The sequence below is a fragment of the Bemisia tabaci genome, chromosome 7 (genome assembly GCF_918797505.1).
Source record: "Bemisia tabaci chromosome 7, PGI_BMITA_v3".
NCBI lineage: Eukaryota > Metazoa > Arthropoda > Insecta > Hemiptera > Aleyrodidae > Bemisia > Bemisia tabaci.
The window spans coordinates 45,091,667-45,113,365 of NC_092799.1; the positions used below are offsets into that span (position 1 = coordinate 45,091,667).

Here is a 21,699-nt window from a genome sequence, read left to right on the forward strand (position 1 = left end):
CTGTTCCAACTTGGACCTTTAGGTAAAGTGTCCACTCCTTGAGTACTTGTCTCTCGGCACCAAAAATATTTTTCTTGTACAAACTTCTGCAACTTGTGTGCATTTTCTTGTTTCTTGGTTGATTTCGTTTTTTCGAGTTGGTGTGTTTTCGTTCTCAATGATTCAAATCTTGATTTGTTCATTTTAATTAACTAATCAATGTAATCGAATTGGGTTGCTTCGCCTAAGATGAATCAAAAGGAATATATATAGGTTAGAATGGATTTCAATTGAGAGGAAACGGCACTGCCAGCCTGTAAGAATCGCCACCGGTAGTGCTTGAGCGTTGGATTCCACCTGAAGCACTCTAATCCCGAAATTCAATCAATCCTTTAAACAGACAAACTCTCGCTGAAATCTACCATTGACTATTGACCTCTTTTGCGCGAATGAATCCTTTTATTCGTTAAGGAGTCTAATTGTTAGAATTCTCTCAAGAGAGGGCTTGCATTTCCTATCCACTCTACCGGAAAACGTCTGATTTGATTTGTTGCGGGTGCCGGTGCTTTGCCCGGCTCTATCACCTCCAAATAAAACTTGCGCTCTAGTTGAAGTGGTAAAAGGTACTTCAAATACATGTTAAATTTATCACAGCATCAAGAAAAGAATAATTGAACTACATTTTGCAATGAGGAACTACAATTTCTGGCTCAGTTTAAAAACAACTAGGGCTGGATTAAGGGGGTGGCCACATGGGCCGCGACCCATAGCGGCAAATTCAGGGGGCCGCAAATTTTGCAATTTTTTTAAATGTAGGTATAAAAAAATCGGATTCAGAAAAAATTATTATCAATGAGAAAAGGGACAAACTCTCTTTTTCCTGAAAGTATAGTAATTTCTAATTTTGTCGTTTTTCGGCGATACAAGAGACAGCATCTTCAATTTAGTCGAGTTAAGAGAGGAACTAAACACGCGCGCAATTTAGCCTGAAGCTTAGCGCAGAGAGGAATGATGACGAGGACTTGAGATGAAAAGGACAAGCCCTCGGCGCGGCAGTCGGCATGGAACACATATTAGCGCCTAAAAGACTGCATGAATACTTCACGCATTGCGCCAAACACAGTGCGATCAGCGCGGCGTAGCGGCGGAAGTGAAAATTATTAAACCACATTTATGTTTGTTCTTTCATAATGTTTTGGTTCATTTCTTATGAATGGAGGACTTTGTCCACACAGAGATAGGTTTACGGAACTTAACTTTCGCGTCAAGTTCCGTGAAATTTTGCTAGTAGTGTTGACAGGGCTTTCGCAAAAAATCTATCCAACACGAGTAGGTAAACGCATCTTATGCACCCCTCCCCCTCCGGCACGATCACTTGATGGTTTTTATCGATGTTTCAAAACTAATGAGAAGGAGGCGGCAAAATACAGGCGGCCCATGGGTGGCAAGTAGGTAAATCCGGCCCTGAAAACAACGTATGTACCATTAGTTTCCCTATGTACATAAGTGTTTTTATGGATGAGCCTGAAATTGCAGTCCCAAATTTCAAAATAAAGTCCAATTTTCTAATACCTCGATTTTATAGCCTTTAAAATATTCCTTAAATCGGACTACAATGATAATACTCACTGCCAGGTACTTCGAATTGTTCCTACATTTTTAACTCATACATACTGGTACTCAAAAAACCTTACTAGAGCACCAAACCATGTAATTCATTAAATAAGCCCTTAAAGCGGACAAACCAGCATAAAGCTTGTTAATGTAAAAATAGAATTTTAATTGCCTTTTCCTGCCAGGAAAGCAACACTGGAAAAAAAAAACACATTGGATCTAGTGTCCAGACTTTTGAAAACATTGACAAGAAAAAGGACTCTTGATTCAATCAGATTTAAGTTTAAATCAAAAGAAAATCCGCTCAAATTAAGAGGCTTGGTTCTTGATTTAAGCTTAAATCTGATTGAATCAAGGGTATTTTTTCTTGTCGATGTTTTTAAGAGTCTGGACTCTAGATCCAATGTGTTTTTTTTTTTTCTCAGTGAAATCTAGGCATGGGTCTTGCCTGTTGAAGTTAGAGACGACGTATGATGGGTATTAAATGCGATGAGTGGAAACGGCCCGTTTTATAACAGATGGAATGGCGTTTCCTCAAACATACGATTCAAATACAACCAATAAAAAATGCGTACATGAAATACACAACGCTCTAAGGGGAAGGATCTGAGCCTGCGTTACGTGGAAGGGAGGGATCCAGAGTCGCTTCGTATTACGCTGCATTTTTTGAAGAGGATTTCCGTCTCATTTTTCTTGGAATTTCTCCTTTGTCACATTATTTTTCCAGGGAATTATTTGATTGTAATATATTTGGACTAATTTTTTTGCCTTCATTATCTCCTCTCCGTTTTGCCTCATTTTATTGACAAATGGAAAAGAAGGAAGGAAAAACTAAGGTTTACTATTCATTTTTCTACTTTTTTTGGAGTCTGCATTTGTGTAAAATATTTTTAAGAGAGTGTAGACCTTCTTACGGGGGAAAGGAGACAAGGGACAAAAATCCGATTTCTAGCGTTACGTATTCTATGAACGGCCTCAATCATGGAAAGAAATGCCGGAGAAACTGCCTCAACAAGTAAGAACACTGTGCGAGCCACCAGGCGTTGACAAATTTCCTTCGATAAATCACGAATATTCAAAAAAAATTGTGAATATTACTCTTCCGATTATTCAGAGGATTTCTTTCGTAATTTGGTCTAAAAAAAGTTAAAATTCCAAGGAAAAATATCGATAACTTTCCTCAAAAATAAATATTTCTGAGAAGAGACTTGGCAACATTCGAATGGTTATGCGGCGTTTTTACTTCAGAATAGTGAGGTAGAAACGGTCGCACGGACCCCTTAATCCACCGTTAAGCGCGGGGCTTTTTACGTTCTTGAAAATTGACGAGTTACCGTTTTACGGCCTGCGTGGCGGGGGAGCTGAAACTAGAATCTAATAAACTGAGCCTTTAGCGGTGAGAGGCGAGGGACACGGTGTGCGGTGTGGCAGAGACGGCCCACGCCCTTAGGCGGCGAGGCTCCGGTTAACTACCGCCTAAAGTCATTACCTTGCATTCCTCCCGCACGCCACAACGCCTAAAAGGCTTAACTTTGAGTCACTGTAGCCCCGTTGCATGATTGGCGCCCGCCGCATAACGAAGGTGAATCAAAGAGAAACGCAGGGGAAGTATTTTAGAGAGGAGGAGGGGGATCGTTTCCCCCATTCAGTATTTGATCTCATTTTCAGGCAAGTTTCATCAATACCATTCAAATTTCAAATGTTCTTAAAGATTTCTGTTGAAGTCCCGTTCCCCAAAAAAATGTTGCCTCCCTCCTACAGTGTAAAATAATCAACATGATACTTTTGAGAATGTTTTGCTTACTTTCATATGATTCTATACATGCACAGGGCCGTATTAAGGGGGTGGCCACATGGGCCGCGGCCCATGGCGGCAACTTTAGGGGGCGGCATTTTTTGCAATTTTTTTAAATGCAGGTATGAAAAAAATCGGATTCAGAAAAAAAATTATCAATAAGAAAAGGAAACAAAATCTCTTTTTCCTGAGAGTATAGTAATTTCTGATTTTGTCGTTTCTCGGTGATACAAGAGACAGTATCTTTAATTAGTCGAGTTAAGAGAGGAACTAAACTCGCAACTTGGGCCTGTAGCTCAGCGCAGAGAGGAATGATGACGAGGACTTGAGATGAAAAGGACAAGCCCTCGGCGCGGCGGTCGGCATGTAACACATATTAGCGCCTACAAGACTGCATGAATACTTCACGCATCGCGTCAAACACAGTGTGGTCAGGACCGGTTGCATGAAACGCATAGCGCCTACAAGACTGCATGAATACTTCACGCATTGCGCCAAACACAGTGCGATCAGCGCGGCGCAGCGGCGGAAGTTAAAATTATTAGATCACATTTATGTTCGTTCTTTCATAATTTTTTGGTTCATTTCTTATAAATAAAGGACCTTGTCCACACAGAGATAGGTTTACGGAACTTAACTTTCGCGTCGAGTTCCGTGAAATTTTGTAACTTTTGAAATGTATCCAACGCGAGCAGGTAAACGCGTCTTATGCACCCCTCTCCCTCCGGCACGTTCACTCGATGGTTTTTATTGATGTTTCAAAACGAATGAGAAGGGAGCGGCAAAATACAGGCGGCCCATGGGCGGCAAGTTGTTAAATCTGGCCCTGTACATGCAGCGTTTAAAGCACTTACTTTCTTGCAGAAGCACATTTATCTCATTAAAAAATAGCGAGGATTTACGCAAAATTTCATACTTGTGTCTCCAGAGAGAGTGATTATCTGTCCCGAAAGAATAGTTTTCACTCCCGAGAGAATAGTTTTCTCTCCGGGGCTGTTTCTTCTCTTTCCTTGGGTTTCACACAGCCACGCAATTTACACCCTCACGGGGCATTCGTTTCACTTTCGAGACGGTTCCCACTGCTTTATTTATTTATTTTTATTTATTTTTTCTTTTGCCATGATGATATACCTTTTTTCTCTTCGGGGAGAGAAGTCTCTTTCTCGAGAAAGAGAGGAGTTTTCCGTCCCGGTTGAGATGTCTTGTCTCCCGGGTGAAAGGTTTTCTCTCCCGACGGAAATGTATTCTCTCCGAAAAGAAAACTTTTCTCTTCGGAGAAGGAAACTATTTTCTTCCGAGAAGGAACTCTCCCGACAGAATAGTTTTCTCTTCGGAGAGAGGAGTTTCGTCTCCGGAGAGGAAAGGGATGTTTCTCCCCGGAAAGAAGTTCGGCATGTTTGTTTCGACAACTCTATAACCTTTTTATAATGTAAAAATACCCATAATTAAAAACAACCAGGAGAAAAACAAGTTATCCAAAGGTAAAACGAAACTAATAATAATTATGTTTTAGTCGTAACCTGAACTGTTTTTGATTAGGAATTATCAAACAATTCTCCTGCAGTTGATTACAATTCAAATTTTGAAACAAAAACGTTTCTCCGTAAGAAACTGGAGAGAAATGCTACGACGCGCTGACTGCTTGTTTCCCAAAGAACTTTGTTCACCCTGCTACACTTCATCCAAATCGTCCCGGTTGGTCCGAGCAAGCTGACACAGCACGGAACTGCGAAAACCGACGGACATTCTGCGGGGCGGTGAAAAACGCTCGGTATCTAAATCCCGCCGTAAACTCGCGCGAAACGACGGCCGACAGAGTTGGCGAGAAAAGTTATTCGTGAAACGGCGTCCCGGATTCCCACGCTTTAATTATCGCGTAAAATTCGAGGACGGCTCCTGGAAAAACAGATCTCACCCTCCATCCCTCCATCCCCCCATCCCCCATCCCATCCCCGAAACCCAGGATCCCTAACTCGCGGCCGCCTGCTTGTACTCGCAGCTCGCAGCTCGTCCCCCTCCCCACCCCGCCCTTCCCGTGATCTAATTCTCACTCTGCTCCGCAGTGCTCGGATAGAATAACGTATCTATTCAGTGTTGTTGCGGTGAGTTACGCGTTTCTGACGCCCCTCTCGCCGGCAGGAGCCACGACGGTGTATTAAATTATCCGAGCCGAGTCCCTGCAAACACCCGCCGGACAAAACTCCCGGGTTTACTTACAATTTACGTCACTCAGTTCAATTTACGTCATCCGGTGACACGCCGGATTAGATCGGGAGAGACGCGCCTCGAGCGATTTCGCACCTTCGATGATTTGATCGCGAACGCGCTGATTTGGCGTTTCCGTTGCCGCGGGAATTTGCGTTTTGGCGAGTCGATGTTTTAGCAGAGTTTGACTCCAATATAAATATGAATAATCTAAATGAACGACAGTGTCTGATTGCAATGCCATTTGTTATTTGTCTAGAGGAAGTATTGATCCAGAGCTACCTTTGCAGAGTTTGGATTCAATTAAAGTGAAAGTAATTTAGTGAAGGGGACATAAACGAGTTCGGAAAAAATGAGACGGGAGTTGGTAAAAAGAAGTTGACAGAAATTAATTAAGTCACATCAAAATCGAACGGAGTAAAAGAAATTAGTAGTATTATTCCTACATAGAACTCGGCAATGCGTGATGTGAAATTCAATGCCTATTTTTACATTCAATGTATTTTTTCTCGAATTTGAATTGTTGCTAGGTGGAAATTTTCTGCTGATTAAGATCAAAGCCAGGGCTGGATTTACCTACTTGCCGCTCATGGGCCGCCTGTATTTTGCTGCCCCCTTCTCATTCGTTTTGAAACATCAATAAAAACCATCAAGTGAACTTGCCGGAGGGGAAGGAGTGCATCAGGCGCATTTACTCGTGTTGGACACATTTTTTGGGAAAGCCCTGTCAGCACTAGTAGCAAAAGTTCACGGAGCTTGGCGCGAAAGTGGAGTCTGTGTGAACAAGGCCTTCCATTTATGAAAAATTAACAAAAAAATTATGAAAGAACAAACATGAGTGTGGTTTAATAATTTTAACTTCCGCCGCCGCCGCGCCGAGCTGACCGCACTGTATTTAACGCAATGCGTGAAGTATTCATCCAGTCTTGTAGGCGCTATGCGTTTCACGTCGACCGCTGCTGACCGTACTGTGTTTGACGCAATGCGTGAAGTATTTATGCAATCTTGTAGGCGCTAATAGGTGTCACATGCCGACCGCCGCGCCGAGGACTTCTCCTATTCATCTCAAGTCCTCGTCATCATTTCTCTCTGCGTTGCGCCACTCCAGGCCAAAATGCGTGTTTGGTTTTTCTCTTAACTAAACATATTGAAGGTGCTGTCTCTTGTATCACCGAAATGCGACAAAATTAGAAATTACTATACTCTGAGGAAATGAGAGATTTTGTCGCCTTTTCTCGTTTATAATTTTTTTTCTGGATCCGATTTTTTTTTATACTTACATTTAAAAAAATTGCAAAATATGCCGCTCCCTAAATTTGCCGCCATGAGGCCACCCCCTGAATCCGGCCTTGCAAGCCGCTTTTAACTCATTTTTACAACAAATTTGAGTTGGTCCTTTTTTATTGTATCAGTTCAGTTTTGAGCATAATTAGTTACACGTGGTGGTCTTTAATGAAACACTCAAGGTTAAGAAAAGAAGTTTTCAGCATTTGGATTCTGGCGTTGAACTTTCTCTCGAATATTGAGTCTCATCGAGGAATAAAACTTCAAACATCTTTTCCGCAGTTTAATCTTGATTTGACTTGGCTCATCTTTGTTTTAGCTGTTCCATTTTGTCACAGTATCGATTTGTTCCGTGAGTCGTGAGCTGTAACCTGAATTTTCCCCGATTTATTTAGAGATTGCTTACAAGAATGCTTGGGGTGAGAAAAAACATCACATGAATATTCAAACGCTGCAAATGTTCTTCCGATTGTCAAATTTTCTGAGACAGGACGGTGAAGTTTTTACTTTGGAATTTTCAGAATATTTTTTCACAATTTCTTAAAGCATATTCGAAAATTTTGAGGGGCAATAATGATGAAATCTATGAAAATGAAACATTTTAACGGTAGGCAATTGGCAACATGTGAATGCACACTCGGCATTCCCACTAAACCCAGCATTCTAGAGAATTGCATTTCGGACTTGAACGTTCCATTGGGATCATTCAAACCTCTCGAATTTAAAAGTGACGAAAGAAACGGCTCTGAGAATCCAAATAAGAAACTCAACTGCACAGCAACCCTCATGCTTCTCTGATTGAAGCTTCGTTTTCGTTCCCGAGTCCAACTACACTGGGGAAAAGAACTACAGGGGAGCCTTGATGCGTGGGTGGAATCATTTGGGCGGAAAAATGATAGATGGCTTACAAGAACAGAGGTCTGATGATCTACGCAATAAATCCGACGAACCCAGGATAACGATGCGTTCCGAACTCACTGCGTCAGGCGTGGGAGAAAAATCACCTCATCGGCCCCCACGCTGAGAATAGAGGAAATGAAAGGGTGTCGCAGAACACGAAAAGAAGAAGTCAATCGATCAGCAGAAGTTTATTTATGACAATTTACGGGGGAGAATGGAGTGCCCCGGTCAACGGTGCAATGAATTTTTTCAGTGGCGCACGGTGGATCGAGTCAATAGGAGAGGTCGGACAAAGTTTGGAAACTTTAAAAGCTTATAACTCCGTTTATACACAACGTTGAGGTTCTGAAAGAGGTGTCATTGGTTTTCTCGTGAAATTTTCTCCAAGAAACATTCCCTAATATTTAAAATTTGATGAATTAAACATCAAAAGTTGCAGTTTTGGCGGGAAATTTCATGTCCGACCTCTCTGGTTGATTCGATCCACTGTGTGGCGTGGCTTGTTCTGCATGTATCGATTGATCTGCCATTTAAACAAATGAAAAAGGATCGATAAACAGGGTGTTCGCAACACACACCTTCATAATCGATTCTTTACCACAGCTTCAAATGGGGAGATATAAATAATTGATCATTCACGCCTCGCCACTGCATTTTTCCGCTATGAAACTCAACTCATCGTTATCACAATCGATCACTTAGTAAAGACGCAAAGTTTTGGCGCGTGCGGAGAACCAAATAACCGTGCGAAATAAATTCCTCCCGCTACTTTCTCCATGGAAAAGAATATATTTTACATGAAAAAATTGTTTTTCATTTTCTCACGATAATAGTTAATAATATTTCGGTCTTTTTTGCCTTTTAATGTTAGTTTATCACGCTCGGCTAGTAAACTCCCCTATTTCTGTGAACCGTCATCATTTGTTCTAGAGATCTTTTTTTAAGCATGTAGGCGATTCCCCTTGAATAAGGAAAAAACTGCAATAGAAATAAGTCGCATCCTCCGCTGAGCATCCAGTGCTATTCACGAGAAAACTTATTTAGGCCAAACTTTCAGGGCCTCTTTGAAGCACCAGACTTTTATTCTTACCACATAAAAATCTGAAGTCGGAATGTTATGATGTACTCGATCGCCTTGTTTCGAAACCTACTTGAAAGTTCTGTGTGTTTTGCCGCAGGATAATAATCAAATCCGGCATTTCGCCAAATGCCGATACAGACTGCTCATTCTATTTTAGATTACGATTCTGAGATTCGTCGCATTTTTGGACAGAGGCTATCCAAATATAAGGCTCTGATGAACGATGTGAAAACTTTCGAAAAGCAAAATGTAAGGAAAATTGTCATTTTCATCTATTTTTTCTCTTAACGCACGGAAAAATTCAGATACGATTTTTCCTTTTTATAACAAGAAAACATCTTGATAAACCCTTTAAGCCTGACGATAATCCTCCAAACATTTATCAAAATGCCGACATTTGCGTCCAATTCCCAAACTTCAGGCGATTTCACGGGAGACCATAAGTCAAGGAATGATTTAATAAGCGTTTTAAAATTTTGGTCTTAGTCTTTGTACAGTGGAAAATCTTGAGCTATGGGAATGTTTTAAGTGACCTCTTAAAATCGTAGCGTAACCGCGTAACGCTTAATGATAATGGCTGAATGCAACTATTCGTGGTCAATAGCTGCGCGTATTGCATAAGCAAAGAAATGAAGGCGGATCGGTGTTACAAACGTTCCAAGCAGCTTAACGAAGCAACAACTGGGCGATCGTAAACATAACATTCTTTCAGATATGGCCGTATTTTCATGCAGAATCTGGCTGACATAAGCTTATTCACAGCCGTCTCCTGCACAAATGCGATTTTGTATATCTCCTCAATAGGGACCTGCATCGGATATGAATGAATTGGTTTCTGGTAGATAGGCGTGCGTCCAAAATTTTAAATATTGTGTTTTTCTGAATGCCTTTTACTCATTTTTGAGATTTTGCTCTTTAATATTATTTCGAAATAAATAGAGCAATGCTTAGACATTTTTACCTTTATCTAAAGTTTGTATTTTCATGATCTACTTTAATAACGGAAATGAGTAATTAAGCTTTCAAAATTTACTTTAAACCTAATTTTTCTTCTTCATTTTCTTAGAAAAGGATGAATCCTTTAAGTATTTAATATTTTTCCATCAATGAAATTATTTCCGAACTCTTAAAAATACATTAAAACCAACCTTTTGAACCCTATAGAAAATTTTTAGTCCACATGTTAGACAAGAAAATCAGTTGTTTTTCCTCTCCTGTAAAATTTGGTTTTGTGGACTATGTTAAGTGGACTACAGTTCTTCTGGATACCGATTTAAAAGGCTACAGCGAATGAAGCAAGAAGAAAGCAATCCATATGTTGAGCTAAAGTAGAGTTCGCAGCAATTTTGAGCTTGCGCGTAAAATATTTTCCTGTCAACAATTCAAACTTGAGAAAAAATATTTTGAGTGTGAAAAGTGCAATCATTGCGACAGTTTGGGACAGCGAAGAAATTCAAAAAGAAATGCCAATCAGAAATTGATTCCCCATGTCTGAAGCGGAGTAAAGGATCTCTACTCCCTTTCTCACTCTCTCCTGATACTCCCTGGTGTTTTTTCACTCACTGTCGGCGAGTGAGAAGAGATGGAGACGCGAAGATATCGACTGAAAGACATAATGTTGCTTCCCTATTTACTTTTCAGCCTCTCCTCCTCTAACGTTGCCGTCAAACTGAGTAGAAAGGCTTGTTGAGACCTTTGAAATTGCCCTTTTTGAAGCCTTTCTTTCCAATATCCGAGATGCGCCGGCTCGACACGATGATCCCCAAATTGCTTTAAGCTCATACTTTTTTACTAGGCTGCAGGCCTCGCTCTAAATTTTTCCCCGGTTTGATGTACTGTATGAATTTCGACGAGTGCGAGTTTCGCTTGGGGAGAGCTTTTAAATAATTCTCGGAAGGATCTCGAAAATTCTTCAACATCTTCAAGTTCATACAGAGCGTTTCAGAATTCGTAGAACCCACACCGGCGATCGTATAAAATTGAAAAATGATGTATACATTGAGGATGATTTGAAATGTGGCTCGAAACGCCACCGCAATTCTGGGAATTTTTTCGCTCTGGAACCAGAGATGGAAGAGAAATAATTGGACCGCGTTAAACAGAAAGGAACCAAGTCACATCAGCTATTGCCAAATTTATTCGGGCAATTTAATTTTTTACGTGAAAACGGTTGTGCGGATTTTTGTGCAAATTTCTATGAATTTTCTCCATAATATAAAGCCAATTCCTTAAAATTTTTGAAGGAATCCGCACACACGTTCTCTCGTAAAAAATCTAATTCCCCTGTTAAATTTGGCAATAGCTGATGTGGCTTGGTTCCTTTCTGTTTAACGCGGTCCAATTCGTATAGGGGTCCCTCATAAAATACGTAAAGATCTGGGGGGCAGGGGTGGAGGAGCGTGTTGCGCCATTTTGTTTTCTCGTTTTAAGGAAAAGATACCTTACAAAAACGTCACGAAGGGAAGACTGGGGGGAGGGGTGTAGAAAATCCAAATTTAGCGTCACATATTTTATGGACGGCCCTAAGATAAAGAAGGCTTAAAGGAGACCCTCAACTGGCATCATGAAAAGAGCGATACTTACGGAGTTCAAGTAAGATCCGTAAGTGCAGCTTTGGGAAAAGATCTTTACAAGAAATTGAGAAAGTTGCATAAAAACACATACGAGACATAAAATGATAAATTATATATTAATGTGAAACATTGAGGGAGGGTTGAATTTCCTTAAAATTCGCAAGACCCGCAATGCACGTTTTTTACTGTTTTATTTTAATTGAGTAATCTTATTCTTCGCAAAGATCCATTTCCAAAGTCATACAGTTGAATTTTACTCATAAAATGGTCTTTTTTATGATGCCGCATTAAACATCTCCATCATTTACTCCAAGTCACAATGTATATGATATGTGGCCTCTCCAAGGAAAGGAGCAGATTAAGGAACGACCGTATAAGTGAGAGTGAGAGTACCGTTGAGTGAGAATTGGTTTACTAAAGCTTTCTCTATATCTGTATGTCTGTCTAGTTCTGTCTGCTTTAATATATTAAAAATATGGTTAAGTCTCATTATAGGATTACAATGGGGACTGGAATTGGATCTATTGCAACTTGAGTAAAGACCCTATAAAAGTGACATTTTTAAAGATTGTTGAGCGATGATGCTTAAAATTCTGGCTCAGAATCGCGTTATATTGATGAGAACATTTGCCTTTTTGAAATATTTGCTCATAAGCGCATTTCGGTTTAACTTTGATCGTGTAAAGAGATCTTAAATTATTCATCGAAGACTCAGGCCGAAAGGCGCCTTGACGCCTACAAACCTAAGGGATACTTCACGCATTGCGCAATGCTTGAAGTATCCCCTTAGGTTTGTAGGCGTTTTCAGTCACCCTAAAAAGGTGACATTTTTAAAGATTGTTGAGCGATGATGCTTAAAATTCTGCCTCCGAATCGCGTTATATTGATAAGAACATTTGCCTTTTTGAAATATTTGCTCATAAGCGCATTTCGGTATAACTTTGATCGTGTAAAGAGATCTTAAATTATCCATCGAAGACTCAGGCCTCGTATCAAAATATATGGCTGGAATTCCTCAATATTCATGGAAGTCCTTCAATGCCGCTCTGAATGCAACTCAGCTCGAGGCAAAAGTTCGATCTCGACGACCTTTTTTGAGACTGTTCTCTAGGCTCTTGACCTCTCTTCCCTACAACCTCTCCTCGCTTCCCAGCATCTATCTCTCTTTTCCTTCCTTTCTCTCTCTCTTTCTTCCCTCTTATTTTATCCGTGCTAAGTTTTCCCGACGAGTGCTCTTTACCGGGTCAGCTTTTTGTTTCGCCTACAATCGACGAGTCGCTTTCTGAAAGTTTATGCTGTTGTCCGCATTCTTTACTCACAGATTTTTTTTTTTTAATATTACTGCCATCAAATATTTTCTTTCTCAATTGATTCCTCTGACTGAAGTTTAGTGCTTTTTTCTAGGTCTGAAGTACTTATGATTCCTGCGAGAAATGAAGCGTTTGTAGATGGAAAAAAATGAGTTCCCTTGTTAAATCCTTTCTTGCGAATTCTCAATGATTTGCAAGTAAATGAAAAGTTTGTTAAATATTTGAGTCATTCTGTTTTGCTCAGAGTCTTCAGTCCTCACTGATTTTAAGGTAAAGTTTGTCCCCCGGATTAAGGGGTTGGCCACATGGGCCGAGGCCCATGGCGGCAAATTTGGAGGGCGGCAAATTTTGAAATTAGTTTAAATGTAGGTATAAAAAAAATCGGATTCAGAAAAAAAAATATCAATGAGAAAAGGGGACAAAATCTCTCTTTCCTGAGAGTATAGTAAATTCTAATTTTGTCGTTTTTCGGTGATACAAGAGACAGCATCTTTAATTAGTCGAGTTCAGAGAGGAACTAAACTCGCAACTTGGCCTGGAGCTTAGCGGAGAGAGGAATGATGACGAGGACTTGAGATGAAAAGGACAAGCCCTCGGCGCGGCGGTCGGCATGTAACACATATTAGCGCCTACAAGACTGCATGAATACTTCACCCATTGCGCCAAACACAGTACGATCAGCGCGGCGCAGCGGCCGAAGTTAAAATTATTATAACACATTTATGTTTGTTCTTTCATAATTTTTTAGTTCATTTCTTATTAATGGAGGACCTTGTCCACACAGAGATAGGTTTACGGAACTTAACTTTCGCGAAAAGTTCCGTGAAATTTTGCTAGTAGTGTTGACAGGGCTTTCGCAAAAAATGTATCCAACACGAGTAGGTAAACGCATCCTATGCACCCCTCCCCCTCTGGCACTTTCACTTGATGGTTTTTATTGATGTCTCAAAACGAATGAGAAGGGGGTGGCAAAGTACAGGCGGCCCATGGGCGGCAAGTAGGTAAATCCGGCCCTGATCTCTCCTCTCATGATAATTAATAAGAATTTTCTGAACATTTGAGAGCTTATTTTTGCTAATTCTCAGAAAATTTAATGTACATTTTAATCTGTTGTATTTAAAAATTTAGATAAAAAATTCATTCATAAGTTCACACAAAAAAGCAATCATACATAAGAGACGATTATTCAACGTCAAATTCTTTTTTCATAGTGCAGTACAGCCCTTAAAACTGATCACGCTTACACGTGCGGCATCTATGTTCGACCTTACGGCGTTTTTAGAGGATAAATACTAAGTTCGCCTAAGTTTCCGGGAGTTCATTGTGCATGCTAAACATGTATGCCAACATGAATGATGGAAGTGAGGCACTCGGGGCGCACAAGTGGAGGTCGTGAAAACATCAATTCAATTTATCCGTTTTCGTTGTTGTTTTTTTTTAGAAACTGAGCCCTCGTCAGCGCCAGATAGAGGGGCGACGAGTGGGAGAGAATCTCGTTACTCAAAGGTTCGTATGGCGTCGGGCGAGTATTAATGGCAAAGCGAGGATCATCGATCGATATTTTCCCACTTGAAGCTATTGTAAAGAATCGATTATTGGTGAACACCCTGATCGTCGACCCTTTTATATTGATTGAAATGGCAGATTCGTCGATTCATCGAAAAGCAAGACACGCCACTGCAAACGAGTATCAATGGCGTACTTATTGCCGAGTGATTCAATTTTGGCACTGAAAGGGAACCCTCCTTTACACCGTCAAAGACGATTTCGTGGAATCATTATAAAAATATAAATAGACTGGAGTCACGGAGTTGTAATGGGATTACTGAACAGTCATGGCACTTGCAGCTTTTCCTGATATTTCAATGAAAATTTGCTATTTCGTTTAATTTGAAATGTAAGAGGCTCTTAGCGCATATTCTGCTCTTTGATCGACTTATCTGTGCTCAAAAAATTTATTCTAATTTTAGTCAACCTAAAAGCCGGAAGCTATAAAAGTGTCATGTTACTTCGCTGTTGAACCTTCTAATAAGGCGACGCCAAATCCCCAAAAGCAAGCAAATTATAAGACCCACTTGGGCTTATGGTTGCCAAATTTGGGGCTGTGCCCCCAAAACTAGTTTAAAATCATTGCAATCAATGCAGTCTAAAGTATTAAGGAAATTGTGTGGTGCCAAAAGGTATGAGACTAATAAGGACATCCATAGAGACTTAGGGAAAGGAGCTATTTATAAATATATTCAAAAATTTCGCAAAGATACGAAGACAGGCTACATCGTCACCCAAACGAAACTGCCATTGAACTTCTAAATAATATCAAGGAAATTAGAAGATTCAAAAGGAAAAAGCCATGGGAGCTTGTCACCAACGCTGATTCTGACTTTTACGAGTTAATAATACTCAATACATTTGAATTTCACTCATTTCATCCTCCTAATCCTTATGAGTCCTTATTAATCTTAAAATTAAGCCACAAGTTTAACTATAATCATTATAGAAATAAGTAATTATCCAGTCGTTAAATTTATATACCCTTATGTACATACATTAAGATAATTGTATATGTTACGGGCAACGTCCGGGTCTCGGGCAAAGTCAGTCTTTGCCCGGGCATTGATGACGGTGCCCAACTCGCCTGGGCATCGTCGTCATTGAGCGGGCATTGACGACGGTGCCCGCGCGAGTTGGGCATCGTCTTCCACAATGTAATTGAGGCATTAATGCCCGGGCATTGACCGTCCTTGGCGGGCAGCGGCAACGATGCCCCTGCACCATTGGGCAACGGGCCACGGTAGGCGACCGAACTTGTCACTGCTTGAGGAGACCGAATGGACCTTGTGGCAACGAATCTAGTGGATGTTTTCTGTCTTTTAGGAGCACCTTTAATTTTACAATCTGACAACGGCCGTGAGTTCGTCAATTCCATTATGAACAATTTGAAGGATATGTGGCCCACTTTGAAAATAGTGCATGGTAAGCCTCCACAGCCAGTCGCAAGGCTCTGTGGAGCGGGCTAACCGCGATGTGGGGGAAATGCTGGGAGCCTGGATGAAAGACCAGAATTCTGAAGACTCGGTTGCGGGTCTCAAGTTCGTTCAGCTAAGTAAAAACAGAGCCTTTCATCTTGGAATCAAAATGTCTCCTTATGAAGCGATGTTTGGCTGCCCTGCAAGAGTGGGACTGAAATCTACTTCCTTGCCCAACGAGTTGTTGGATGAAGTCGAAACAGAGGAGGATCTGGAGCGTTTGCTTGATGCTGAACCAGCTTCTGAAGCAGCGACTTCTGAAGCAACTCCTACTTCTGAAGCAACTCCTACTTCTGAAGCAACTCCTACTTCTGAAGCAGCTCCTACTTCTGAAACAGCTCCTACTTCTAAAAGAACTCCTACTTCTGAAACAGCTCCTACTTCTGAAACAGCTCCTACTTCTGAAACAGCTCCTACTTCTGAAACAGCTCTACTTGAAACAGCTCCTACTTCTGAACCATACATCAACAACATACTTAGAAAAAGGTGTGTTGCTCTACAAAACCTTGAGGTTCAGGCCAATAAAAAGAAGAAGCAATCTGACGCCAAATTCAGTCCTGTTTCCGTAGGGAAAACAGTCCTTGTGCCCATCCCCGCTGTAGATCGTTCCCGCACCGACTCCCGAAATGTGTCGGCAGTGGTATTGGAGGAAAAGAACGGATTTTATAAGTTAGGAACAACGGAAGGCGTCATCCGCTGTTTGTACACTAGGTCCCAGTTCACGCCGTGCTCATCTGACCTCGTACCATTGGAGTCTGTTCCTAGCACGGAGAAAAGTTTGCGTCAAATCGTATGTTCTGCATCCGTATCCGGTGGGCAAGGGATGCAGAAATGTGACTGCCGCCAAAAATGCACAACAAAACGGTGTTCTTGTCGTGCGCGAAATGTGCTGTGCAATTCACGCTGTCACAACTCCCAATCCTGCACTAACAAATAGGTGATTCATTATTTTCATCTCACTTATTTTTCATTTTGACGGTGCCCGATAACCCTTGGGCATCGTTGTCAGTGCCCGGGCATGGTTGCCTTACTCTCTCGATCCCAATCTTTGCCCGACCGTTTAAAGCACTTCTCGGGCACCGTCGTCAATGTCCGGGCATTGACGACGATGCCCAGGCGAGTTGGGCACCGTCGTCAGTGACCGAGCATTGACGACGGTGCCCGAGACCCGGACGTTGCCCGTAACATATATATTTCCTCCTAGGAAATAAACTCTTTTTTAAAAAAAAAAAAAAAAAAAAAAAAAAAATCCCAAAATATATTACTTAACTCTAAGTATACTTCCCCCAGCCCCCCGTCCCTCCCCAAAAGGACTCCTCCGAAAGACTGGCCACTTTTTTATCAAATGATTTTTTTCGTGGGGGAAAATTTAACATTCCAATTCTCTCATTGAGATAAAAAAGAATGGCAAACACAACTAAATTTTCAGCTATAACGTCCAATTGTTAGTGCTTGATACCTTATAACGAGTATGCATCTGTTAGAAGAAATCTAATAAAAAAGTATTAATTGCTTTATATAACGGGGCTAAATGCTATTATAATAAAATTGGAGACAACGCGTTTCGGCGTCTTATTGTGACATTTTTAACTGTGAAAATCGTAACGGTTAACATATTCTAAAGTACAAAAAAATTAATACCTCACCACTGCGACGGCAAGCAAAATCCGAAATGCAGCGCAAACAGAGAACGAGAGAAAAAAGGCACAGGAAAACATCCAAACTGAAACATCTAAGAATTCTCATGTGTGATAAACATTATCAGACATCTAGTACTGGCTACAACATTTTCAAGTAATCTTGCGTACCTATTGCCAGAAATCTAGTATCCACTATAATGGACCACTAGACAAGGTACGAATTACAGCATTCTGATACATGATTTCTGACCAAAATTTCACGTAGAACACGATTCGCACAACGAAAATTACCGAAATTAACTCCTTACGAAGATATTTAATGATTCTTGGTGCGTGAATTGAAACCACCCGCTCATGAAAACTCAATGCTCTACGTGATTCACATCGCGCGCTAAACGTTATCATCAACGTCTCAGCGATATATAAATCTGGCAACCTCAGTCCTGACGCTTTGGCTCAGCTATAGCAAATTGCTTATAGTTTGAACAACACATGGTGGGAAATGAACATTGCTCGATTGAGAAGCTTGCTGAAACCGTTGTAGTGCGCGATTTGACTCGCGTAGAGCTTTGAGTTTCTTGTGAGCGGCCAGTTCAAATTCCTCGTAACTGATGTGAAATAAAAACGTTAATATCTTCGCTAAGAGTTGGTTTCAATAACTTTTGTTGCGCGAATCGTATTTTACGTGAAATTTTGGTTCAGAAACATGTATTAGAATGCTAAAATTCGTACCCTGTCTAGTGGTCCATTATGTTTTACCCGTCTTATCCTCGTCGCTTAAAGTGGATGCAGACCCTCTCCGCATTCTAAAATTGTCAACTAAGCCTCGCACGAACCCTTTCCATATAAAATTCCTCCTAAAACCTTCCTAAAGGTTCTTGACAGGCACGAGGGGGTGGATTGGGGCTCCCTGTTCCTATCTGGATAAGTAATTTTACCCATTGAATAGCGGAGGTAAAATCCTCAAGGTGTCTGAATCTCACGCTGCATTTGCAATCATGTTAATGAGCTTCAATTCAGTTACCGGAACTCTATTGTCGTAGCAAATACTCCTTGATTAATTAACTCCTACACAAGCGCAAATTAATTAGGGAAATTACTCACTCCTTGCACTAACCAATGACTAATCCGTTTATACGGCCACGCGCAGGCAACAATTTTGGTTGACACTGAAGGTTGCCCAATTGTGCGCTTTCAGCTATTCGACAAGTGTATATAATGTATTCCATTTCTCTTTTCAATTTAGTAAAGTATATGATAGCAAATGGATGGTAGGAATTCGAAATTGCTCTCTGATCGGCACTATTTGGAGTGTTGTAAAGGTTTTGCACACTATCGAAGGACCGTAATGCCTTAGTCGATTTTTAATTGAAACGTTTCTCTGAATTTAACCTCCACGGAAAAAGGTGTTAGGTGTTATTCCCTAAAATAGTGGTACTACCTCATTTGTTAGATGCTATGGACATTTCTAATTAATGTTAGTAACACCGTAACTCAAGTTGGGGTAGTCAATACCGCAACATTTCAGTCCGTAACATAATTTATTGGGGTAATATCAAAATTTATTGAGGTACTTCACCACAATTAATTGAAATTGCCCAAGCTGGGACTTCACCCCTACCTCTTTTTTTCCGTGTCGATTTTTGGGCACGCGGCGACAAGAGACTGTCTCAGTAAAATTGAATCTTCTCGCGAACCCTTCGACCGAATTTCAAAACCTTGAGTTTATTTTGAAGCTTAAAGTATGTCAAATATGACTTTTGTTACCGATTTGATTTATCTGTTTTCGTTCGGAAGATACAAAGTAGCGAACCTTAATTTTCGGATGACTCTCGCACAAAACCTTGTTTCTTGATTTACGACAGTGCATATATTTATTTCCTCTTTTAAAATGTTTTCCTATAAAATCTCATACGAAACTTCTCCCATTATAATTTTAAAATTTGCAGAGAAGAGCTGTTCAAAACTTTGCAAGCGAGGTACATGTTTCCGTAGCCTCTCCGCTAATACACTGTCTCTGGACAAAGTAACGTTTTCTGCTACGTTAACGTTCAAAAATAAAAAACAAAAAACAAAAAAAGTTTTCGTTGTGATCACGTGACAGGATGCAAGTGAGGAGTTCAAACCGGAGCTTAAGAAGTATAACTAAAAGGCAAGGCATTGTGTAACCCAGTTCTATAAAAATTGCTCCACTAAGAAATTTCCTTCCGTACGGACGGTTGCGTATATTCTACGAGTACTACGAGCTGATTGTTGAAATTGATAGACAAACAAGGTAGGTAATAGACTGACTAACGGCAACTCGGCAACCTGAAACGCACACTGAACCCAACAGTTAAAGACAATTTGATATTTTTGTACTCAGAGATCCTAAAAAAATTAACGCACTCAATCGATGAAATTTTGCTACAAAACGAATGGTGAATTTTGTAAATGAAAGTCAAAAGCGGGCTGATTGTTAAAATTGTTAGACAAAGCTATAGACAAAGGATACAACAGGGATATGGAGTGATCCTATTGGTGGGAGCGGGTGGTTGCAATAGACATAAGAGGTAACTAAAGACTAAATATCGGTGACCCACGAGAAACCCTATAGTTAGTCCATCATTCCCCCCCCCCCCCTATGGTCTCTAGGAACTACCTATTTCAACCAATAGGATTGCTACATACTTTCTATGTCTTCTTTGTCTATCGCTGTGTCTATCGATTTCAATAATCAGCCCGCTGGAAGGATGCGCTCACATCATCCTTCATTGAAACATCCCGATCGTATTCTGCCGTGCTAAGGAAGAACGCCGTAAGAACATTCGAGAGTTGCCACATTTCTTTCTATAGAATGTTTATTTCTGAGGGAAGTTTTGAATATATTCCCTTGAAATTTTCAGGAATTTTAGGTGAAGTTGCGTACAAAATAATCTGAAAAATCGAAGGGTGAATATTCATAAATTTACCAGGAAATTCGTGCTTTATCAAAGGAAATTTGGCAACGCCAGAGGTTCATACGGCGTTTTTCCTTAGCACGGCAGTATTGTTGAATCTATCGGCAGATAGTGTCCTCTTTGAGATGAGCGCGGGATCCGATTTTACACGCGGAGGAAAAGCCCCGGCTGACGTCACGGACCTCTGTGCCTTGAATTTCAAACGGGAGCTTAATTAGATGCTAAAGAGACGTTTGATGCAAAGCCACGTCGATTCTCGGGGCTTCGGGCTCCCGCAAAGCTTTAAACTTGGTAGCGGAGATTAGCAGGAGCGAGCACGAAGCTATAGCGAGCGATTTCAAAGTCTAATATCTTTTGCCTGCATTTAATTGGCCCCCGTGCGACCGCGGAAGATTTTGATTTCATGGCCGTTGCGGGATTGCCGCGTCCTTGGAAATTTACCTTCAGAATTAGCACAAATATCCATCGTACAAACAGAGTGCAAAGAGGTTTGGCAACCCCGGTCGATCGAGATGATTGTGAAAGTGAAATTTCGCTTTTCTTATTCCTCTCGTGTGCCTTTCCGATTAATAGCTCAAACATCATTCACCGTGTTCAAACACGAAGGAAGCGAATGATTCGTGAATTGGTTTTCACATTATTCTTTAAACAGAGTTCGAGTTCCTTTATGGGGAGAGTTAAAGCATAATCATGTCGAGAAACGTCATCCGGTAATGTTGGCTACGAGGTTTAACCTCAGAAACCCCAGACTTTTTTTTATAAGTTTCGAGTCAGATCAAATTATCCCGTATGTAAATACTATGATTTTGATAGTTTTTGATGTATTATCAATGTTATTTATATGTTTTTGAGGGTACGAAATCATTTTTCTGACATTTTCGCCTTTGTATTCCATACTGGCACTTTCTCACAACTCCTTTTTCACCCGCCGCACCACATGTAACTCTCCCAGAAGAGAGGAAATAGAGCACAGGAAAGGACGCGTATTAATGACGGCGCAGAGATACAACTATTCGTACTTGATGGATGTCTGTGTTGCGTCTGTAAAATTGAAGGCGCGGTAGCGCTCGGCATACACTCGCAATGCTCCTACCTTCGCTGTCAATGAGAAGTTGCTCAGATTCGGGAGAAAATTTTAAAGAGGAGGCCTGAGCACGCTTCTCCCATCTTATCCCATCTCTCATCGATCGTATTGACTCTGGATTTTTTTCAATTTGACGTCTGACTATTCTTTTAAAATGTTTTTGTAGGCGTTTGTCTGAAGCTCGTATGTATCAGTCCCATGCAAGCCTCGAGGCACGTGTTTTAGGCTAAAACACGTGCCTTTTCAGCAAAACTTTTAGCAAACCTTTG

The 21,699-nt window shown here is 40.8% G+C and overlaps 2 protein-coding genes across 9 annotated transcripts in view; both read left to right on the forward strand.

Moving 5' to 3' along the window:
* The window catches only part of Ndae1 (Na[+]-driven anion exchanger 1), a 139,501-nt gene that overhangs the window by 31,514 nt on the left and 86,288 nt on the right, over window positions 1-21,699 (forward strand). The window lies entirely within an intron of this gene.
* Window positions 15,716-17,565, forward strand: LOC140225046 (uncharacterized). The gene is made up of 2 exons (XM_072302491.1): window positions 15,716-16,557; window positions 17,533-17,565. Exons 1-2 carry the CDS (start codon window positions 15,775-15,777, stop codon window positions 17,563-17,565), a joined length of 816 nt encoding a protein of 271 aa, XP_072158592.1. The 5' UTR covers window positions 15,716-15,774.